The sequence below is a fragment of the Parasteatoda tepidariorum genome, chromosome 10 (assembly GCF_982258835.1).
Source record: "Parasteatoda tepidariorum strain Cologne lab strain chromosome 10, Ptep-v5.0, whole genome shotgun sequence".
NCBI lineage: Eukaryota > Metazoa > Arthropoda > Arachnida > Araneae > Theridiidae > Parasteatoda > Parasteatoda tepidariorum.
In genome coordinates, this window is record NC_141764.1 from 95382019 (window position 1) to 95398365 (window position 16347).

Here is a 16347-nt window from a genome sequence, read left to right on the forward strand (position 1 = left end):
AAGGACAGAAATAGACAGCCCAAACCGTTGACATTGACAGATTTAAAAAGGCCCCGCCAGCCAAAAATAATAAATTGTAATAATATTTTAAAATAATTACATATTTTAAGTATGTGGAGGTACATTTTATTATAAAGACTTTTTTCTCATGACTGTTATTTGCCTCAAGTATTGTTTTGTAAAATGGAAAAGATTAAAAATTTAATTGAGTTAGAAAATGATTTAGGCGGAAAAGAAGGAACGTTTTCATTTGATGTTTTTGTTAAATACCTAGAAAATAAATATGGAGTAGTATCTGAGTGCATAAAAGATTCCAATAATGATATGAAATGCATATACTGTCAAGATTCATTTATGAAGGATGTTTTTAACTTTTTTCCTGACCGACTTTGCATTGATGTTACTCATTGTATGGTAGCTGATATTTTTATGTACATCTTTCTTTGCGAAGATTCAAACGGACGAAATGAAATAGTAGCCGTTGGTTTTTCAACGAGTGATAATTCCGAATCCTTTTTATGGCTTTTGAACACGTTTAAGAAGCATAATCCTAATTGGCGTAAAACGAAAATATTGACTCTTGATCCTGAAATAAAGTATAAAGATGTAGTTAGAACTGTATTTCCAACTCCGTATGCCATAATATGTTTTCATCATGCTCTCAAATCATTTAACAAAGGTGTAGAATCAATTAGAATTCAGAACATGATTCCTAATGATCAAATTAAATGTGCTGTGGATTTATTTAAAAGTATGTACAACTCAATTAGTCATGCTGAGTATGAGATGTATTATCAACAATACATTATGTTGCATAGCTGTTTAGTATTTTATTTTCAAGAAGTATGGCTGCCTTTACAGCCATTATGGCGAATTGGGCTTGATTTTTTTCATGAAAATTTATTTAGCTCTCTGAATTATCATTTAGAAATTTTAGACAATTCAATAAAAGTAATATTTGTCTCAGAAGAGAGCTTGGCGAAGTTTATTGAAAAATTGTTCGTTATATTGTCGATTAAAAGGAAGGAAAAATCCAGCTTGAATTTGCTCACAAATCCTTTATTTTATTCTCGATTTTCTACTGAGTACCAAATTTCCAGAATACTAACCCCATATGCTGCCAGGTTTGTCATTGATCAATACGGCCTATCTTCTGAAATACATATGGATTGTAGCATTTTATCTGACAGTTATTTTTTTGATAGCTTAGGCACGTCAGTTAATGCTACTGTATCAATGTGCCAATGCAATTTTTTCCTGTATTTTTTTTTGCCTTGCCGACACATTTTTGCAGTGAGGAAAACACTGAGTCTTTGTGCTTTTGATGAAAATTTAGCAGATTCTGTTTGGATTATGAAATACTACCAGTCTTCTCTTATGTCTATTCAAACTACATTGAATGGGATTAATAATTTTGTTTCAAATGATTTAAAGCATTTGTTTGTGCAAAATTTATTAGAAATATCCTTACTATCTTTTTACGAAGATTCTCAGATATCAGAATCACGTGCTGAATTATTGAATGAACTCGTGAAAAATTGGGCAAATAATAAAGATGTTTCCATTCAGTTTGAGGGAGTAGAATTAGTTTTGCCTGAAAGTAATAGAGACAATTTTTTAATGGATCATATTTCTCAAAAGTTTAAAACTGAGGAAGAGTTTAATTCTTTTCCTACTCAATTAAATAAATCTGTCTCTGTATTAAAAAGAACCCCCGTTTCTTCAAAATCATTCAAAGTTGAATATGCAAATCCAGATTTTGGTGGTTCGAGTGAGAGCTCTTTTTGTAAGTATAGAATAAGTTTCAACAATTTATGTAATTATTACATGTGGTATTAGAATGGAAATTTTTGTGTTTATTATTAATCCATTTTCAATTTTATTAACAAATCTGCAATAAATTAAGTTGTATATTGTTAAAATATAAATAATTTAATAAATTTTATCGATCCATCTTTTTTGAAAAATGTTAAGCTATACGGATAAATATTTTTCAGGTCTAAAACCATTTATAAATGACTTGTTTGAATTCAATAAATGAATATAATCAATAAATGTTAAAGAATATAAGGCAAATGTTTAATGCTGATCATTTTTATGGTGGCAAAAATTTTTTTCTTGATTGAATATTACAGTAAAAAAATTTATTTTTACTGAGTTAAATTTTGAAACAAAAAAAGAAAAAAGAGTTTTTAAACTTGTATTAAAAATATATTATCAATAAAATAAATTTAGTCCAGAAAATTAAATGTGTGAAACCTAATATAGTTTTTAAGTTTAAAAGCAAATAAGTAGGTAAAAGAGTTTCTGTTGTGATATTATTTCTGTTCATTAATATCTGTTCTTTTGTACATAATATTTTAATGACCTATAATTGGTTTAATAATAGCCACAAAATACCTACTACTTGATATAATAATGTAAAATGTAATTTAATCACTAATTCAAATTCTTTTGCATTAACTATTTTAATTTCCTTATAAGTCATTTTAAAAATAATTAAAAAAAAAAACTTTGAATTTCAAGGCATTAAGAATTATTATCTTATCTTTTAGTTATGATCATTTCAGTTTGATAATTGAAAGTATTACCTACTGTTTCAGAATTCTTTTCTTTCTTCTTGTAATGAAGATTTATTGCATTGTTTCCATAGCTGCATTTTGTGAAAAGGAACTCAAACAAAAGAAATGGAATTTCAAAAGCAAAGTTTTAGATGGACCTCACATAAATTATGCCTATTTATGTCGAATCATCTGCGATAGTAAGGAGAGTATTATAGACTGGTTGAGACAAATGGAATTAATTTGTACTAGTATGTTATGTCCTACTTGTGGCTGTGCAATGACTCTCAAATTAGTTCCCCGACTATCTGATGGAGCTGTATGGGTTTGCTCTAATGATATGGTAAGTTACGCCATAGACTAATTTTACAGTTAATTTCAAATGCTGTTGGATAGTGATGTTGATTGCAAATTTGTAGTTTATCTCTTGTAGAAAAAAATGATATGTATGGTTTATTATCAATTCAAAATTAATTGGGTGTTCCTTAAAAATAATATTAATCAAAGAAAAAAAAATCTCAGCAAATTAATGAGATTTATGTAAACAAGAGTTGTTTTGTAAAATATTACTTACATAAAATTTGTTAAACAGTTTTAGGCACCTTAATATAATTATAAAATGTTAAGTTTTTATTTAAAAAAATATTTGATAAAGCACCAAAAGCTGTTTTAAACAAGTTCATTTATCAAACCAAATTTGTACATCATTAAATTCTAACTGTCCCAATTTTTATGCATTAAAAATAAGTTTTAAGATATAATATTTATAAGGAATAATAATATTTATAAAAACTTATGTCAATGTTTGTTTTGTAGAGTAATTTGAAGACCATATTTATAAAAGATTGCTCATTTTAAAATATGTAATCCATTTCCACAATTTGTTGAAATTTGATACTTATCATTATCTATAAAAGCATTACAGGTAATTTTAAAATGTCACTAAAATTGTTTACACAATTGTAAAAAGTTAATGATTGAAATTTATAGTAAGTATTTGACAAAAAGTTTTGAAACTATCAAAAATTATCCTAAGTTCAAAATTTGCTAGATCTACATGATATGTTGTATAATTCAGAAGAAATGGAATTTAAAAGAAGGCATTGATTCACTCTGTCTAACCAAATATGTTGATGTTGGTGAATTATAAACATATATTTTTTATAATTTGTTTGCTTTTTGCTGTTTCTTAAAGAAGCATTTAATTTATAAGCTTTGAAAAGGCTTTTTGGAGAAATAAAATTACTTATATCTTAACTTTGATAGGTTACATAAGATCTGACTGCATGCTAATTATTGTTCTGTTTACTGAAATGTGATAAATTTAGATACTTGTTCTCATTCAAAATTTTTTAGGATTTTATTATGATTTCAGGAAAAAAAACAAAATTGTTCTCGAAGGTGCTCAGTCAGAAGAGGCTCTTGGTTTGAGTTAACTAATATGAGTTTTGAACAGATACTTACATTTTGCTATATGTGGATTAACAGCTACAGCCAGGGGCAAATTATATCGGAAACTGGAATATCTACTGCTACTTACATCTCATGGAATAAGCTTAACAGGAGAGTTTGTGAAGAATACCTTACGGAAAATACAAGTTATTCATCCACAACAAAGGTAATTTAATTTTTTTAATAAAAGAAGATTGAAATGAAAACATGAAACCTTTTTTTTCCTCCGAACAGATGATTTTGATTAAATATTGTTCAGTTGAAAAAAATGTGAATTTTTATTATTCTACAATGCTGTACTCTTTCAAATCTTAAATCAATATTCTTATAGTTTTAACAGAAATAATAATAATCTAAAGATCTTAGGAGTTTCCCTTTATTAGGTAATTATGTGTCTCATAATTGAGAGTTCCCTTCTGATCGTTTCAATTTTCATTATGTCGCTTTGACCTTTTACACCAGGTTTAATATGTTGCATAATCAAAATTAAAAAAAAAAAAAGTTTAATTAAAACATTTTTGTTAAAACAACACTTTCTTGCTAGGCATTTGCCTATCATCATTACATCTTTTAATAAGTAGTGCATGACCTAATTATAATGACCCAGCATCTGACACCAGCAGCTCATTATCTGAACTTAACCCAAAAAATGGAACCTTTTGTTTGTTACAGTATTATAAATGCATTAGAGAAATGAGAGTATAATTTTTGAAATAATAAGAAGATAAAAGCAAAGCGTTCTCATAACAAGCCATTATAAGCTATGGGGGTTCATGAAAGTTAAGTCTACAATTTTGTGACCAACGCCATGATTGTTACGTTGGAGTCAGTATTACACACAAGCTGTCTGTACACCCCAGTACCCATCAATCTGAAACTGAGTTGGCTTCAAGTCGCCTCTAAGAATCAGAGTTGATTTTAACCACAACGTCAACTCAATGCCTTTACCCACTGAATTATTGCGATTTATACTATTACAATTATGTATTTTTTAATTAAAATTTTATAACCAGCGTTGAATAGCTGGCCCAATTTTGAGTTTACAACTATGAATGTTCAACTATGTTGCCTTGTAATTTTGAACCCAATCCAGAGGACAAGGGAGCTCCTGGATCAAGTATTGGAGCAAGCTAGCTTTTTTAGAACACTTTTTGGTGAAACTAACCTACGTTTGCGTTACATGGAGCAGAAGGCCATGAAAACTTTCCATGGTTAGCCGGATAGCGAGGAGATTCTAACCCGTGATACAGCTACTGTTAAGGATAAGCACTGTAGTCAGTGTGAGCCGGGAGCAGAATTTATATCAACCAACCGCCGCTGGATTCGAATCTGAGTCACCTCATTGGGAAGTGAATACTTAATCTAAACTGCCACCCACAACTCATTGATTATGTATTCAAAGTAGTGACATCTCCTTTTTTTGTGCTTTTGTTTTTAAGATTTTATAAACTGAAATATTTTTTAACAGAGACATGCTTCAATGCCAGTGAAATGTAACAGTTTGGAGGTATACCCCTAGTCACAGCACATACATCCTTTGATTTTATTATCTTGAGTACTTAACTGTATTTGATACTGTACCTACTCTCTCTCTTTATGACTTTTGTACTATTAAACTCAATATTTACCAACCACAAAAAAGTATAATTGTTGAATAAGAATTGTTGAATATCACGGAAAAAAGTATCTTTAAAACTAAAATTTCATGCTTTGCTGTAACTCCTTTTTTATAACAACTGCAAATAAATTCTGTTATTTTGAAGAAGAAAAAATATTTGTGAGCTTTGTCCGTAAGATTATTTAAATTTCCAGAAATATCTTGGAAATATTGATTTGTGTAGTAGATAGGCAATGCTCTGAGTTATAATTTATTTTTTGAATTTAACTTTGAAAGCAGTAATTTTTTTTATATGTTCAAAAGTAAAAGTTCTCTAAGTTTTTTGACATTTTGATATTAATTGTTGTTTATGTAAAGGTCTTAAAAATATTCTAATCTTTCTCTGGTTTCAGATGGATTCAAGTGTTTATGCTCAAGTGTTAGATGCATGGCTAGAAAAACGAGCTAACGAAGACACATTTTTAAAATTTTTGCAAGATGCAAATGCAATGCATAGAAAAGATTCTGCAAAGCACTCTGTGTGGTGAAGTAAAAATAATTAGCTTTTCTTATTTTATGCAATGTAAGACTTGAAAATTTTGACAAAAATTGACATTTTAAAACCTGGCAGGTTTAATGTAAGTTATTTTGTAACTAAACCTTTATATGTTAAATAGTTGAGGTAGTTTAAATGCTACAGTTTTGGCAAGTTTTTTTTTTCTTATACTTTTGTTTAATTTAGCTTCATGAGAATTTTTTATTTCTTTATGTTGTGCAGTAAATTATAGTTTTTTTTTTAAATTTAATTTGCTAAGATGCATATTTACAATTATTTATCTAGTCTTGGAAGAGCTTATTTTTGTTATATCTGTCATATTTATTTGCTCTATATAAGTTTTTGTGAGCTTTCTTTTGTTTTGTTTTAAAGATATACATTTATCTATTATGTTATTTCAATTTAATAAACTTTTGTTAGTTGGTTATTATTATAAATATGTTGTATTTGTTGAAAAGCACTGGTATAGGTACACTTGAGTAGTTTTATTTAACACAAAGCTGATTCTGCTGTGGTTACCCCAATGCAATTACAAAACAGATAATTGACCACATGCCTAAGACCAGCTATCAGTTTTTGCATAAGAAATGACATATTAGGATTCACGACAAATTAAAAAATATATATACAGTGAAATCTCGCTATAGTGAACACGGTTTATAGTGAACGAAATGTTCGGTCCCGAGCCTTGCTATACACGTATAATGTTATTTTTTGTGGATATAGTGAACCAACAAAAGAGAGGAAGTTGGATATTATGCTTTTTTCTGCCATCGACTGATTTTTTTCCTTCATTTTCTTTAATAATTTTGAAATGTCTACTTACAAATAAATACTTATACAGATTTTTTAAACCATCTATAAAATAGAATGGGATGTAGCGATAAGCATTTTCTCTTGTTTGCTTCTTCTATCATACTTTTCCATCCCTAAACAAAGGCCTACCCAGGCAGTTGTGTGGACAAATTTTTCCCTGCATCAGCAAAAGATTACTATTTTTTTTTTTACACTAGACAAAGAGTAATAAAAAATAAAAGCAAGTTAACACATTTTTTGTTACTACGTATCATATTTCAGTCATTTTTGTATTTCATTTTATGGGTTATTTATTTAAATAATGTAAAATAAAAAGGAGTTCGGAACCCTTAGTTAAAATTGTTTGCGGAACAGATATAGTGAACCGAAATTTCGGTCCCTTGAAGGTTCACTATAGCGAGGTTTGACTGTATATACCCATCTAAGTTCTTGTAAACCTATGTTTTTTTTTCATCAATTGCTTAGACACTAGCAGCTTTTTGATGAGCTGTTTGACTGTATATACCCATGTAAGTTCTTGTAAACCTATTTTTTTTTCATCAATTGCTTAGACACTAGCTGCTTTTTGATGACCTGTCAAATCAAGTAAAACCCCTTTGAAGTAGAGATACAAGTCATTGTGTGTCTTCTAGGGCATTAGCTGTGTACTTAAAAATCTTAGTTTGTAGACCAAAATGTCACATTTGACTTTTACGCCTCTGACAATTCTGCACACGAAAGTCTTATTTCCATGATTAAGCGTTGTAAAAAACAAAAAAAAACGACCAGTCCTTTACGGGAAAAGCCAGGATTTCAAAATATTGAACTTAATTTTCTGTAAATCTGATATTTTCTACAAAACTGCATCTGAAAATATATTATGTTGGAAAAATTGGTCACTTTAGTGAATTTCGTAATATTCTTACATTGAAGTATTATTAAAAAAATTTATTTCTACATTGCATTTCCAAGTAGTTAAAAATTCTTGTTTTCATGGATTTGAAAGCTAAAAGCTGTTGCTCCAAAGTTGTCTGTTTTGAAAGTACAAAATCATCGCTCCAAATATATCTAATAATTGTAATTATCAATATTTACCTTTAATTTTTTTAAAAATAACAAAAAACTAGTTTTATTTATTTTAACTGGTCTTTTTTTATGTGGTTTATACTTAAAAAGAAAAAAAAACCTGCTTTTTTTTATCTTCATTAAAATTTGTGTATCCTTTCTGTATTGTTATTGCAAACCAGTTATTATGGAAATTAATTGAGGTTTAACTGTAGTTGCATGGTCAACAAATTCTACGCTTTTCTTTACCTTTTAAATATATAATGAATCATTTTTTTCAGTAGTTACATGCAAATGGATTATTTTTTTTTGTAGCATAATAATTGACAATTAACATTAGAACAGAATGAAATCTGTCAAAAATGCAAACTATAATTTTTATCATATTTCTATTTTTTACTTGAAATATAATACTACTTCTTTTAAGAACCGCAGTGGTTCATGAGATAGAGCATTTGCCTCCCAATGAGGTGATCCAGGTTCGAATTCCAGCGGTGACTGGTTAATTTGAATTCTGTTCCTAAGTTACACCAACTACAGTGCTGAAGTGAAATATCCTCTGGTAGACTATCATGGGAGAGATTCCCCTTGCTGTCAAGCTGACCGTGGAAGGTTTTTGTGGTTTTTCTTTCCATGCAATGCAAATGCGAGTTAGTTCCATAAAAAAAAGTCCATGAAATGGTTTGTCACAATGCTTGATCGTCTGAATTGGCTACGGAGTTAAACATTGATAGTTGTAAACTCAGAATTGGGTTGGTTGTTCAACTCCAGTTATAAAATAAAATACTTCTTTTAAGCTTTGCTAATTACAAATTAACACTGATTTAAGTTTAGTTATCTAAGGTTAATAGAGATTTTAATCAAACTGATTTAAATTAACTAACCCTAGTGTACACTAGACCCCTTTAATAAAGAGCACTAATATATCACTCCATTGAATCAAAGTGCCTTGGTGCAACGTTTCACCCATTGCCTTCTACTATACTGTGAAGTTCAGTTGACACATAGAAGAAAGTGATAAACCTTTGGTAATCATTATTATACAAAGCGTTTGTGTATTATTATTCTGCAGTTAGTAATTTTGTTGCAAAAGGTTTCTTCTTGAAGAATCTACAAAGTTTTATTTGAATATTGATAGAAAAGTTGATTAAATCTACTGTAAGTTTTAAATCACTATAGATATCAACATAAAATTCTTATAAAAAATAGATTCATGAACATCTACATCATTGATAAAAATTTAAATAAGCAAGTAAAATGTTAAAAGAAATCACATGCTTAGTTAATTTTCTGTAATGATGCATTTTAAGTAATAAGATTGATTAAATAATATATGGTTGATAATGCTACTAAAATTTAAATGAATGCTAGCTGTTTTATTCATCAAATTTATAATTGTAGTTTTTAGAAAATTTTACACTGAATGAATATTTGTAATCCTAGTTAGTTAAAAATAAAGAGACTTATATTTGTGGATTTTACAATTTTTTTTTTTTCCTCTGACATTAAAATATTAATTTATGACCCTAATATTTTAAATTTAATCTTTGAATTATTCAAATGAAAATTATCAAAACAAGGAAAATAGAAGTATATATGAAATATTTATATATAATAATCTAATATTTAAAAATATTGATAAATTTTTACTCTTTTGTAACTTAGCGATGAAGATTTTTTGCTTGTTTTTATTACAGAAACAATTGTATATATCTTCTATTTTTATTTGTATCAATTTCATTTTAGTATTAAAATTTCAACACAAATATAACCATTTTTTCGCTCCCAACTTGAGCTATATTTCATTTTTTCCCACCTGTTGAACAGTCTTAGGCCATCTGATGCAGGCAATAAATAACATTTGTTGTATGGCTCATTATATTTAACTCTGTAACTTAGAAATTTTAAAACCAAACTCTGAAGATGACAAAACTTCTGTGTCAAGTATCAGGATGTACTTCTTAATGTTGAGAATTTCTAAAAAGCTAACATTTATTTCCTTACAAGGAGATAAAAACTCTCATGATAATTAGTTTTATGGAGGAGGTATTCACATATTTTGCATTAGCATTGCGGTTGATATAGAACATGTATGGTGTACAAATTATTCAGCCATTAACAAATTTTATTTCAAATATGGATCATTTGTTGCAGAGCCATTTCAGTCTTATTATTTGTAATAGTATATTATATACACTATTATGTGATATTGATGTTTAGGTATATGTTTATAACTGCTCGCAATTTTATTTGTTTATTGCTGGCTGAAACTTTATAATGAATTCTTTCCATTATTTTGACAGCATATTTGAAGCATTTCTTTTAAAACTTTGAATTGCAATAGATTTGCTTTTAAAATATTCTTTTAATTTTAATAAGCACAAAAACGTAGATTCAAAAATTTTAGTCTGCTTTATGAAATAAACAATATTAAAACTGCATAATTGCTATAAAATTAGCAATAGAGGCAGAAACCCGAAATATACAAGTACTGTTAAACTTATTAATATTTGTAAAATTTTTAGGAATAATAAATGTCTTCAATATTTTATAAAAACTATTTAATTACATGTAAACAATAATATACTTTAAAACAATATAATATAAGTCCAATATCCAAAATAACAATAGATCCCTTATTAAATAAGTTTAATAACATATTATTGATGAAATAGTTCAGTTCTTTTTATGTCTTTTTTGACAAAAAGACACTTAATTTGTCAGTTTAATTTATTAAGTTTTCAACAACATAACTGAACAAGAAAAAAAAAAATTAAATGCATAATTTTAAACATTTGATATGCTCTCTGTTTAGTCAATCAAAATATCATAAGGCAAAATGATTGTGCGTGTAGAAATTGAATTATGGATAGGACTTTCACAAATTACACTATTTACATAAATATTTAAGGAAAACATAATTTTTTTTTCACAAACAATGAATTATTCTTGATTATTTATATACAATTATTGTATCAAGCTTTGAAAACAGAAATACACATACACAAAAAGCTCTGTTTTCTTAGATTTCTTTGGAAAAATGTTTTCACGATGTGAATTTTTTAATTCACCAGTTCCTAATTACACCAAAAAAAACAAATTCACATCTTTTTTTCCCAATTAAAATCTTAAATAGTTAAAATGCATGAGCATCTAATCCATGGACATTTGTTTCAACTGATAAACCAATTTTCCCAAATCTCAAAAGTCTGAACTTTAAATGCCTATTATTTGCCAAGAATACTTATTCAGTATGTCCAAGACACATTCTTGAAATATTACATAAGCTTTAATATACTTCATGCACTATCTCTTGTTGCTGTACTTATGATTGTTACACTAAGGTTGAAACAGGATTTTAGTTAAAATTATAACAAGACTAGATCACAAGCAAAGCACCTCATCAGCTTCACTTCCACTGCCATTCATAAAGCAGTCTACAAGGATGATTCCACAGAAGAAAGCACCAACGGCTGCCAGAAGAATACCTGCAGCAATTAGTAAATAACTTTTCTTTCTTTTTAAATCCCGATCAGTTTGTAGTGTTACTTGTATGAGACAAATACCTGAAAATAGCATGGATATAAAAAATTTGAGTTTTAAGCAATTAAATATTAAAAAGTAAAATATTGTATAATGTGCCCAATATAGGTGTTATATTTAATCTGAAGACTTGGATAGTGTTGTGTAGAGTTTAATGGCAAAGAACTGGATTCCTTTATACCGCACCAAATATAAATAACCTAACATACTTGAGGTAAACTCATTAAATATTATAAATTAAGCCTGATGCAAACAAATTTGTATTTGTATGCAAATTTAAAGGAAGTGACATACTATTGAAGATACTGTAGGTATCATTTCATGACCTGTATAATGAGACTCAGTTTAAGAGGCTTTTTTCTCCTCCAAAATTAATTCATCAAAATATTTAGGCAAAAAGACACAGTTCACATTGTTCTATTCAACGTTTTCTCAATTAATTCAAGCCCAATCTATTTCGGAGTATTGTCAGTCCGTAGCATATGAAAACGCCATTCGTTTAACATTATTCAAAATTTCATGATTTTTCACAAAAACAGTGCCATAATTTTTTTTTTTTTTTTGACATGTCGGTTAAAACAAGATAAAACCGTCAATTGTCAAAAACGTTTTGACTCTGCCTAATAATATTTTTTTAAAGTGCTTAAAAATATTTTTTGATTGCTTAAAAGGTGCTTATTTTTTGTTGGATAATTTGGTGATAAAATATAAATCTATTGATATAAATCTTAAAAATAACATAGCTAGAGAGTTTTTCTGACATGATTAACATATATATATATATATATATATATATATATATATATATATATATATATATATATATATATATATATATATATATATATATATATATATATATATATATTTACTGGAAAATAGTAATTAATGTGTGGCTAAATGTTTCAATTGCAAAAAATTATTAGTTTGTACACGTTGCTTAAGTTAATTTTTACAGTATACTTATATACTCTAGTTGGAGCTTTAATTGCTTTCCTAGTTTTGTTATTATTTATTGACAATCATTTTTTGATGTGAAAGCACACAAAATAAATGTTAGTGAAAGATTCGAACACAGTCACATAGTAATTATAAAAGTACAAATTAAAAATTATTAATTAGCTTTAATAAATTAAGGGTTTCTTGAAAGTAGGTGTTCAAAATATATATTTGTGCAAACTCATAGGTAGATTTAAAATATAATTACCAGGATAAATGAAAATATTAGCTGAAGAGACTGATCCCAAAGCATGAATCACAGTGCCAATGCTTTTAGTATAAAGTGCAATTAGCAATGATGAGCTGAACCACAAGCTTGCAATGATGATTCGACGTCTTTTTTCTCCTATCATAAATTCAGCAGCAGATAGTTTTCGCAATTCAGAATAGAGTCCATCCACGGCACCCCTGTAGCATAAATAGTTTTTAACTCAACATGATACCAATTATTTAAAAATATTAATTTATGAAGTTTTAATTGTACGTAAATTGCAGCTTTTGAGTCTAAAAATATTTTTCTTGCTCACATCATCAAATCATATTAATCAGACTAATGTTTGGTGTAACTAACAATGAATATTTTCAAATGTAGCTGTTTGTAATAGCTTGAAACTTCTGTTAAATGTAAAAAGAAGAAAAATTGCTTATCTAAGGAAAATTACATCCTAATTAATCATCAACAACATCATATTAAAAATATCAGAATTTAAAAAACCAAAACATGTGAAAAGTGTTAAATAAAGTAATAAATAACTGCCTAAAAAACTATCATCAAACGATGTTGAATTACAATGGGATCATCACAAACCATACGAGTCAAAAAGTGATATTTCAAAATCGAAATTCGAACGGCGTAATAACATCGTATTCAAAATATCGGAATTAGAAAACAATATGTTAAAGGAACCGAAAAAAGGATAGATAAATGCTGCTAAACTATCAACTAATGACAAAATTATGATGGAATCGTCACGAAACGAGCGCTTCGAAAAAAGTGATGGGCCCAATTTCGAAAATCATATGTCGTAAAAACGCATTAAATATGTAGGATTTAATTTGAAAAACCATAGGGAAGCAGCTTAAAAACAATTGAAAAAACACGGAATTTTTTTCCTTCTAAAAAGTCTAATAATAAAAAAACAATGTTCTTTACCAAATAAGAAATTTTCAAAAAAAAACTAATGAGTAAAATAAAGTAATAATTTCCATTCTTCATGAAATTGGGCCCTAAAAATAAAACCTGGATCGAACTCAGAATATTTTAGTACTTATAACTTTTTAGTTTTCAAGTGGAACAGCAATTCCCCTGTTTCCTGCGAGTTCTTAATAACGAATTTAATTGAATTCATTTGCCAAACCTTGGTGATAGAGGATTAAGAAAATTAACAATAAAAAATAATAATTTATAAGAGATAATAAGACACTATCCCTATAAATTTCTCAATAAAAATAACAATACACAATCTGAAGTCCATCCAGCCTTCTATCTGTCATCCTGTCTGTTAACCATACGCCCTTTTTAAGTTGAAAGTTTTCTATGTCGGAAACCATAGCATAGGGGTGCACAACCTGCGGCCCTTCGACTACTGAAGTGCGGCCCGCGAAAGCTTCTAAACACAATAAAAAATTTTTAAAATATGACTATTTTTAATCGCACTTTTAAGTCATCACGTTTTGACACAATCAATTTTAACAGATTCTTTAGTAAATGTACGTTTAACGCGCTTTCTTTAAGCCCATTTTATCGTAAATATAAATGATTTTTTTTAAACAGTTATTTCCGCTTCTCTACGTGATTTCGAAAATCCCGAATTTTTAATCTTTTCGCAATCAGATCGCAAATTTAAATAATCACTTTTTGTGCTCTTTATTTGTGACGATTTCATCTTGAATCTAAGTGATTTTTTATCTTTTTTTTAAACAATTTTTTTCGGCAGTTATTGCTATGCGTTCCCACGTATTATAAAAAATTCCAATTGTTCTATTACGACATACAAATTTTAAATCATGCATTTGACACGCTTTATTCGTGCTGAGTTCAGCATAAATATATTTTTTTCCCAATTATTTCTATACTTTTCCACATGATTTTGACGATCCCGTTATTTAACTATGATGTTATTACGACACGTGATTGTTAATCGCGCAATTAAATAATCCCTTTTTGATACGGTATTTCGGTACAGTTTTATCGTAAATCCTAGTTACTTTTCCTTCGTTTTTATTTCCGCAACGAATATGATTTGGTCGAATGTGGTAATGAATTGTGATTTGATCAAAAACCAAATATTCGGCAAAAAAAGAAGGAAAAAAAGACTGAACGCCGTACACGTGGGGCGAAATAGCAAAATCTTTTAGCAGCATAGCAACACTGAAACTAAAATTTCAATGCTCAGAATTATATTTTCTGGAAAAACATTCATAAATTAACTCTAAAAAATAAGGCCAATCAAAACGTTTTTGAAAATGTCGAAAAGCGAAACAGAGAACATAAAAATAAATCTTAATTTTTGAAAATTTTTTTTAAAGCTGAACATCTCAGTTTTTCAATTACCAGAAAAAGCCAAGAAAAAAGAATTAAGTCAACAGAAATGCTATTAAAAATTACTGCGTTATAATGAAAACGTCTAAAAAAGGTTTTTTTTTTTATTTAAAGAAAATAAAAAGATAGAAAAAACGTTCTTAATTTTTTAAATGAAAATCTTATGCCGAAAATCTCAATTTAAATTTTTCTCATTGCCATAATTTTGGAAGAAAAAAAAATTGCTATAAAATAAATTTTATTAGTAACTTTATTTTTTAAAAAAATGCTGAGTCATAATAAAAGTGCCTAAAAAAAACAGAAAAAACAAATTTTTCTTAATTCCTGAAACAAAACTTTAATACTGAAAATCACACTTTTCTATGTCATTGGTTATTTATATTACAGTACAGGGAAAGAGTGATAATAAATTAATAGTATGAGACGTTCTGTTAAAATGCTGGGTTATAATAAAAACAGCAAAAAATGGAAAAAAGTCCTTCTCGATTCTCAAATTATCGAAAAAATGACAAAATTGACTTGTCTGATTATAATTAAAAAAAAAGAAGTAATATCTATAAAAATTCAAAAATAAAAAAAACTTGGAAAAATACATTTCTAAAAAATATTCTGCCGAATATTTGACTGATCATTCAACCAACTGAATTTTTCACAGAAGGGCCAAATACTCGTTACATCCCTCCCTAATTTAAATGCAATGTTATTGCAAATTGAGAAATTCATAAAATGACGGAAAACGTGAATTTTTAAACTGCTCTCTGTTTGTAGTTTAGATTTCAATTTTTTGTTGCTTAAGTGATCTTTTTCGATAAAAAAAAGGAAAATGTTTACGATATAAAAAAATCTAATAATTAATTAAATAAAATAATAAAGTACATTACAAAATAAGCATTGACTTTTATTTTGAACAATCACAGTTTTGTTTTTATTTTAGGCTTTTGTTTAAAACCTATAAATTTTCTTCAATTAAAATATTTAATTTGAATTTATATTACTTAATTATGACTAAACTTTTTCCTGCTTTCATTCTGTGGGCATTGCAGTTTTTTTATTTTATTTATTAGAATTTAATTCTAAAATGAATTCTCGTATTGCATGATATGATAAAAAAATAAAAAACATTTCTTTTCTTCAATGTTTATTTTGATAAATCTATTGTTCATATGATAAAAATAGCAAGTTTTTTTTATATTTTTGAATGAATTCTCATAATGGAACACTACTAAGTTATTGATAT

The 16347-nt window shown here is 27.7% G+C and overlaps 2 protein-coding genes across 5 annotated transcripts in view; one reads left to right on the plus strand and one right to left on the minus strand.

Moving 5' to 3' along the window:
- Positions 1 to 14: 14 nt before the first annotated feature.
- LOC107455897 (zinc finger SWIM domain-containing protein 1) lies at positions 15 to 6603 on the plus strand. 2 transcript variants are annotated; one of them, XM_043044343.3, is made up of 4 exons: positions 15 to 1786; positions 2654 to 2904; positions 3937 to 4179; positions 6024 to 6603. In XM_043044343.3, the coding sequence occupies exons 1-4, from the start codon at positions 184 to 186 to the stop codon at positions 6156 to 6158; spliced, it is 2232 nt and encodes a 743-aa protein (XP_042900277.2). In that variant the 5' UTR covers positions 15 to 183; the 3' UTR covers positions 6159 to 6603. The 2 variants fall into 2 exon arrangements, with proteins under 2 accessions (XP_042900277.2, XP_087009524.1); XM_087153398.1 differs by having other exon boundaries at positions 43 to 751.
- Positions 6604 to 10572: 3969 nt separating this feature from the next.
- Positions 10573 to 16347, minus strand: part of LOC107455911 (sodium-coupled neutral amino acid transporter 7) — a 30313-nt gene continuing 24538 nt past the window's right edge. For all 3 annotated transcript variants that reach the window (XM_071184293.2, XM_043044347.3, XM_087153400.1), the window contains 2 exons: positions 12777 to 12976; positions 10573 to 11592 (listed from right to left, as the gene is read on the minus strand). In XM_071184293.2, coding sequence (XP_071040394.2) covers positions 11411 to 11592; positions 12777 to 12976 — 382 coding nt within the window. In that variant the 3' untranslated portion in view covers positions 10573 to 11410. The remainder of the gene's footprint in view (positions 11593 to 12776; positions 12977 to 16347) is intronic.

Bases quoted from the DNA above. Each gene is read 5' to 3' on its own strand.
- LOC107455897 (XM_043044343.3), top strand. From the start codon at position 184: ATGGAAAAGATTAAAAATTTAATTGAGTTAGAAAATGATTTAGGCGGA. The intron at 2,905-3,936 runs GTAAGTTACGCC...TTATGATTTCAG, and splicing joins GGGTTTGCTCTAATGATATG to GAAAAAAAACAAAATTGTTC. The intron at 4,180-6,023 runs GTAATTTAATTT...CTCTGGTTTCAG, and splicing joins GTTATTCATCCACAACAAAG to ATGGATTCAAGTGTTTATGC.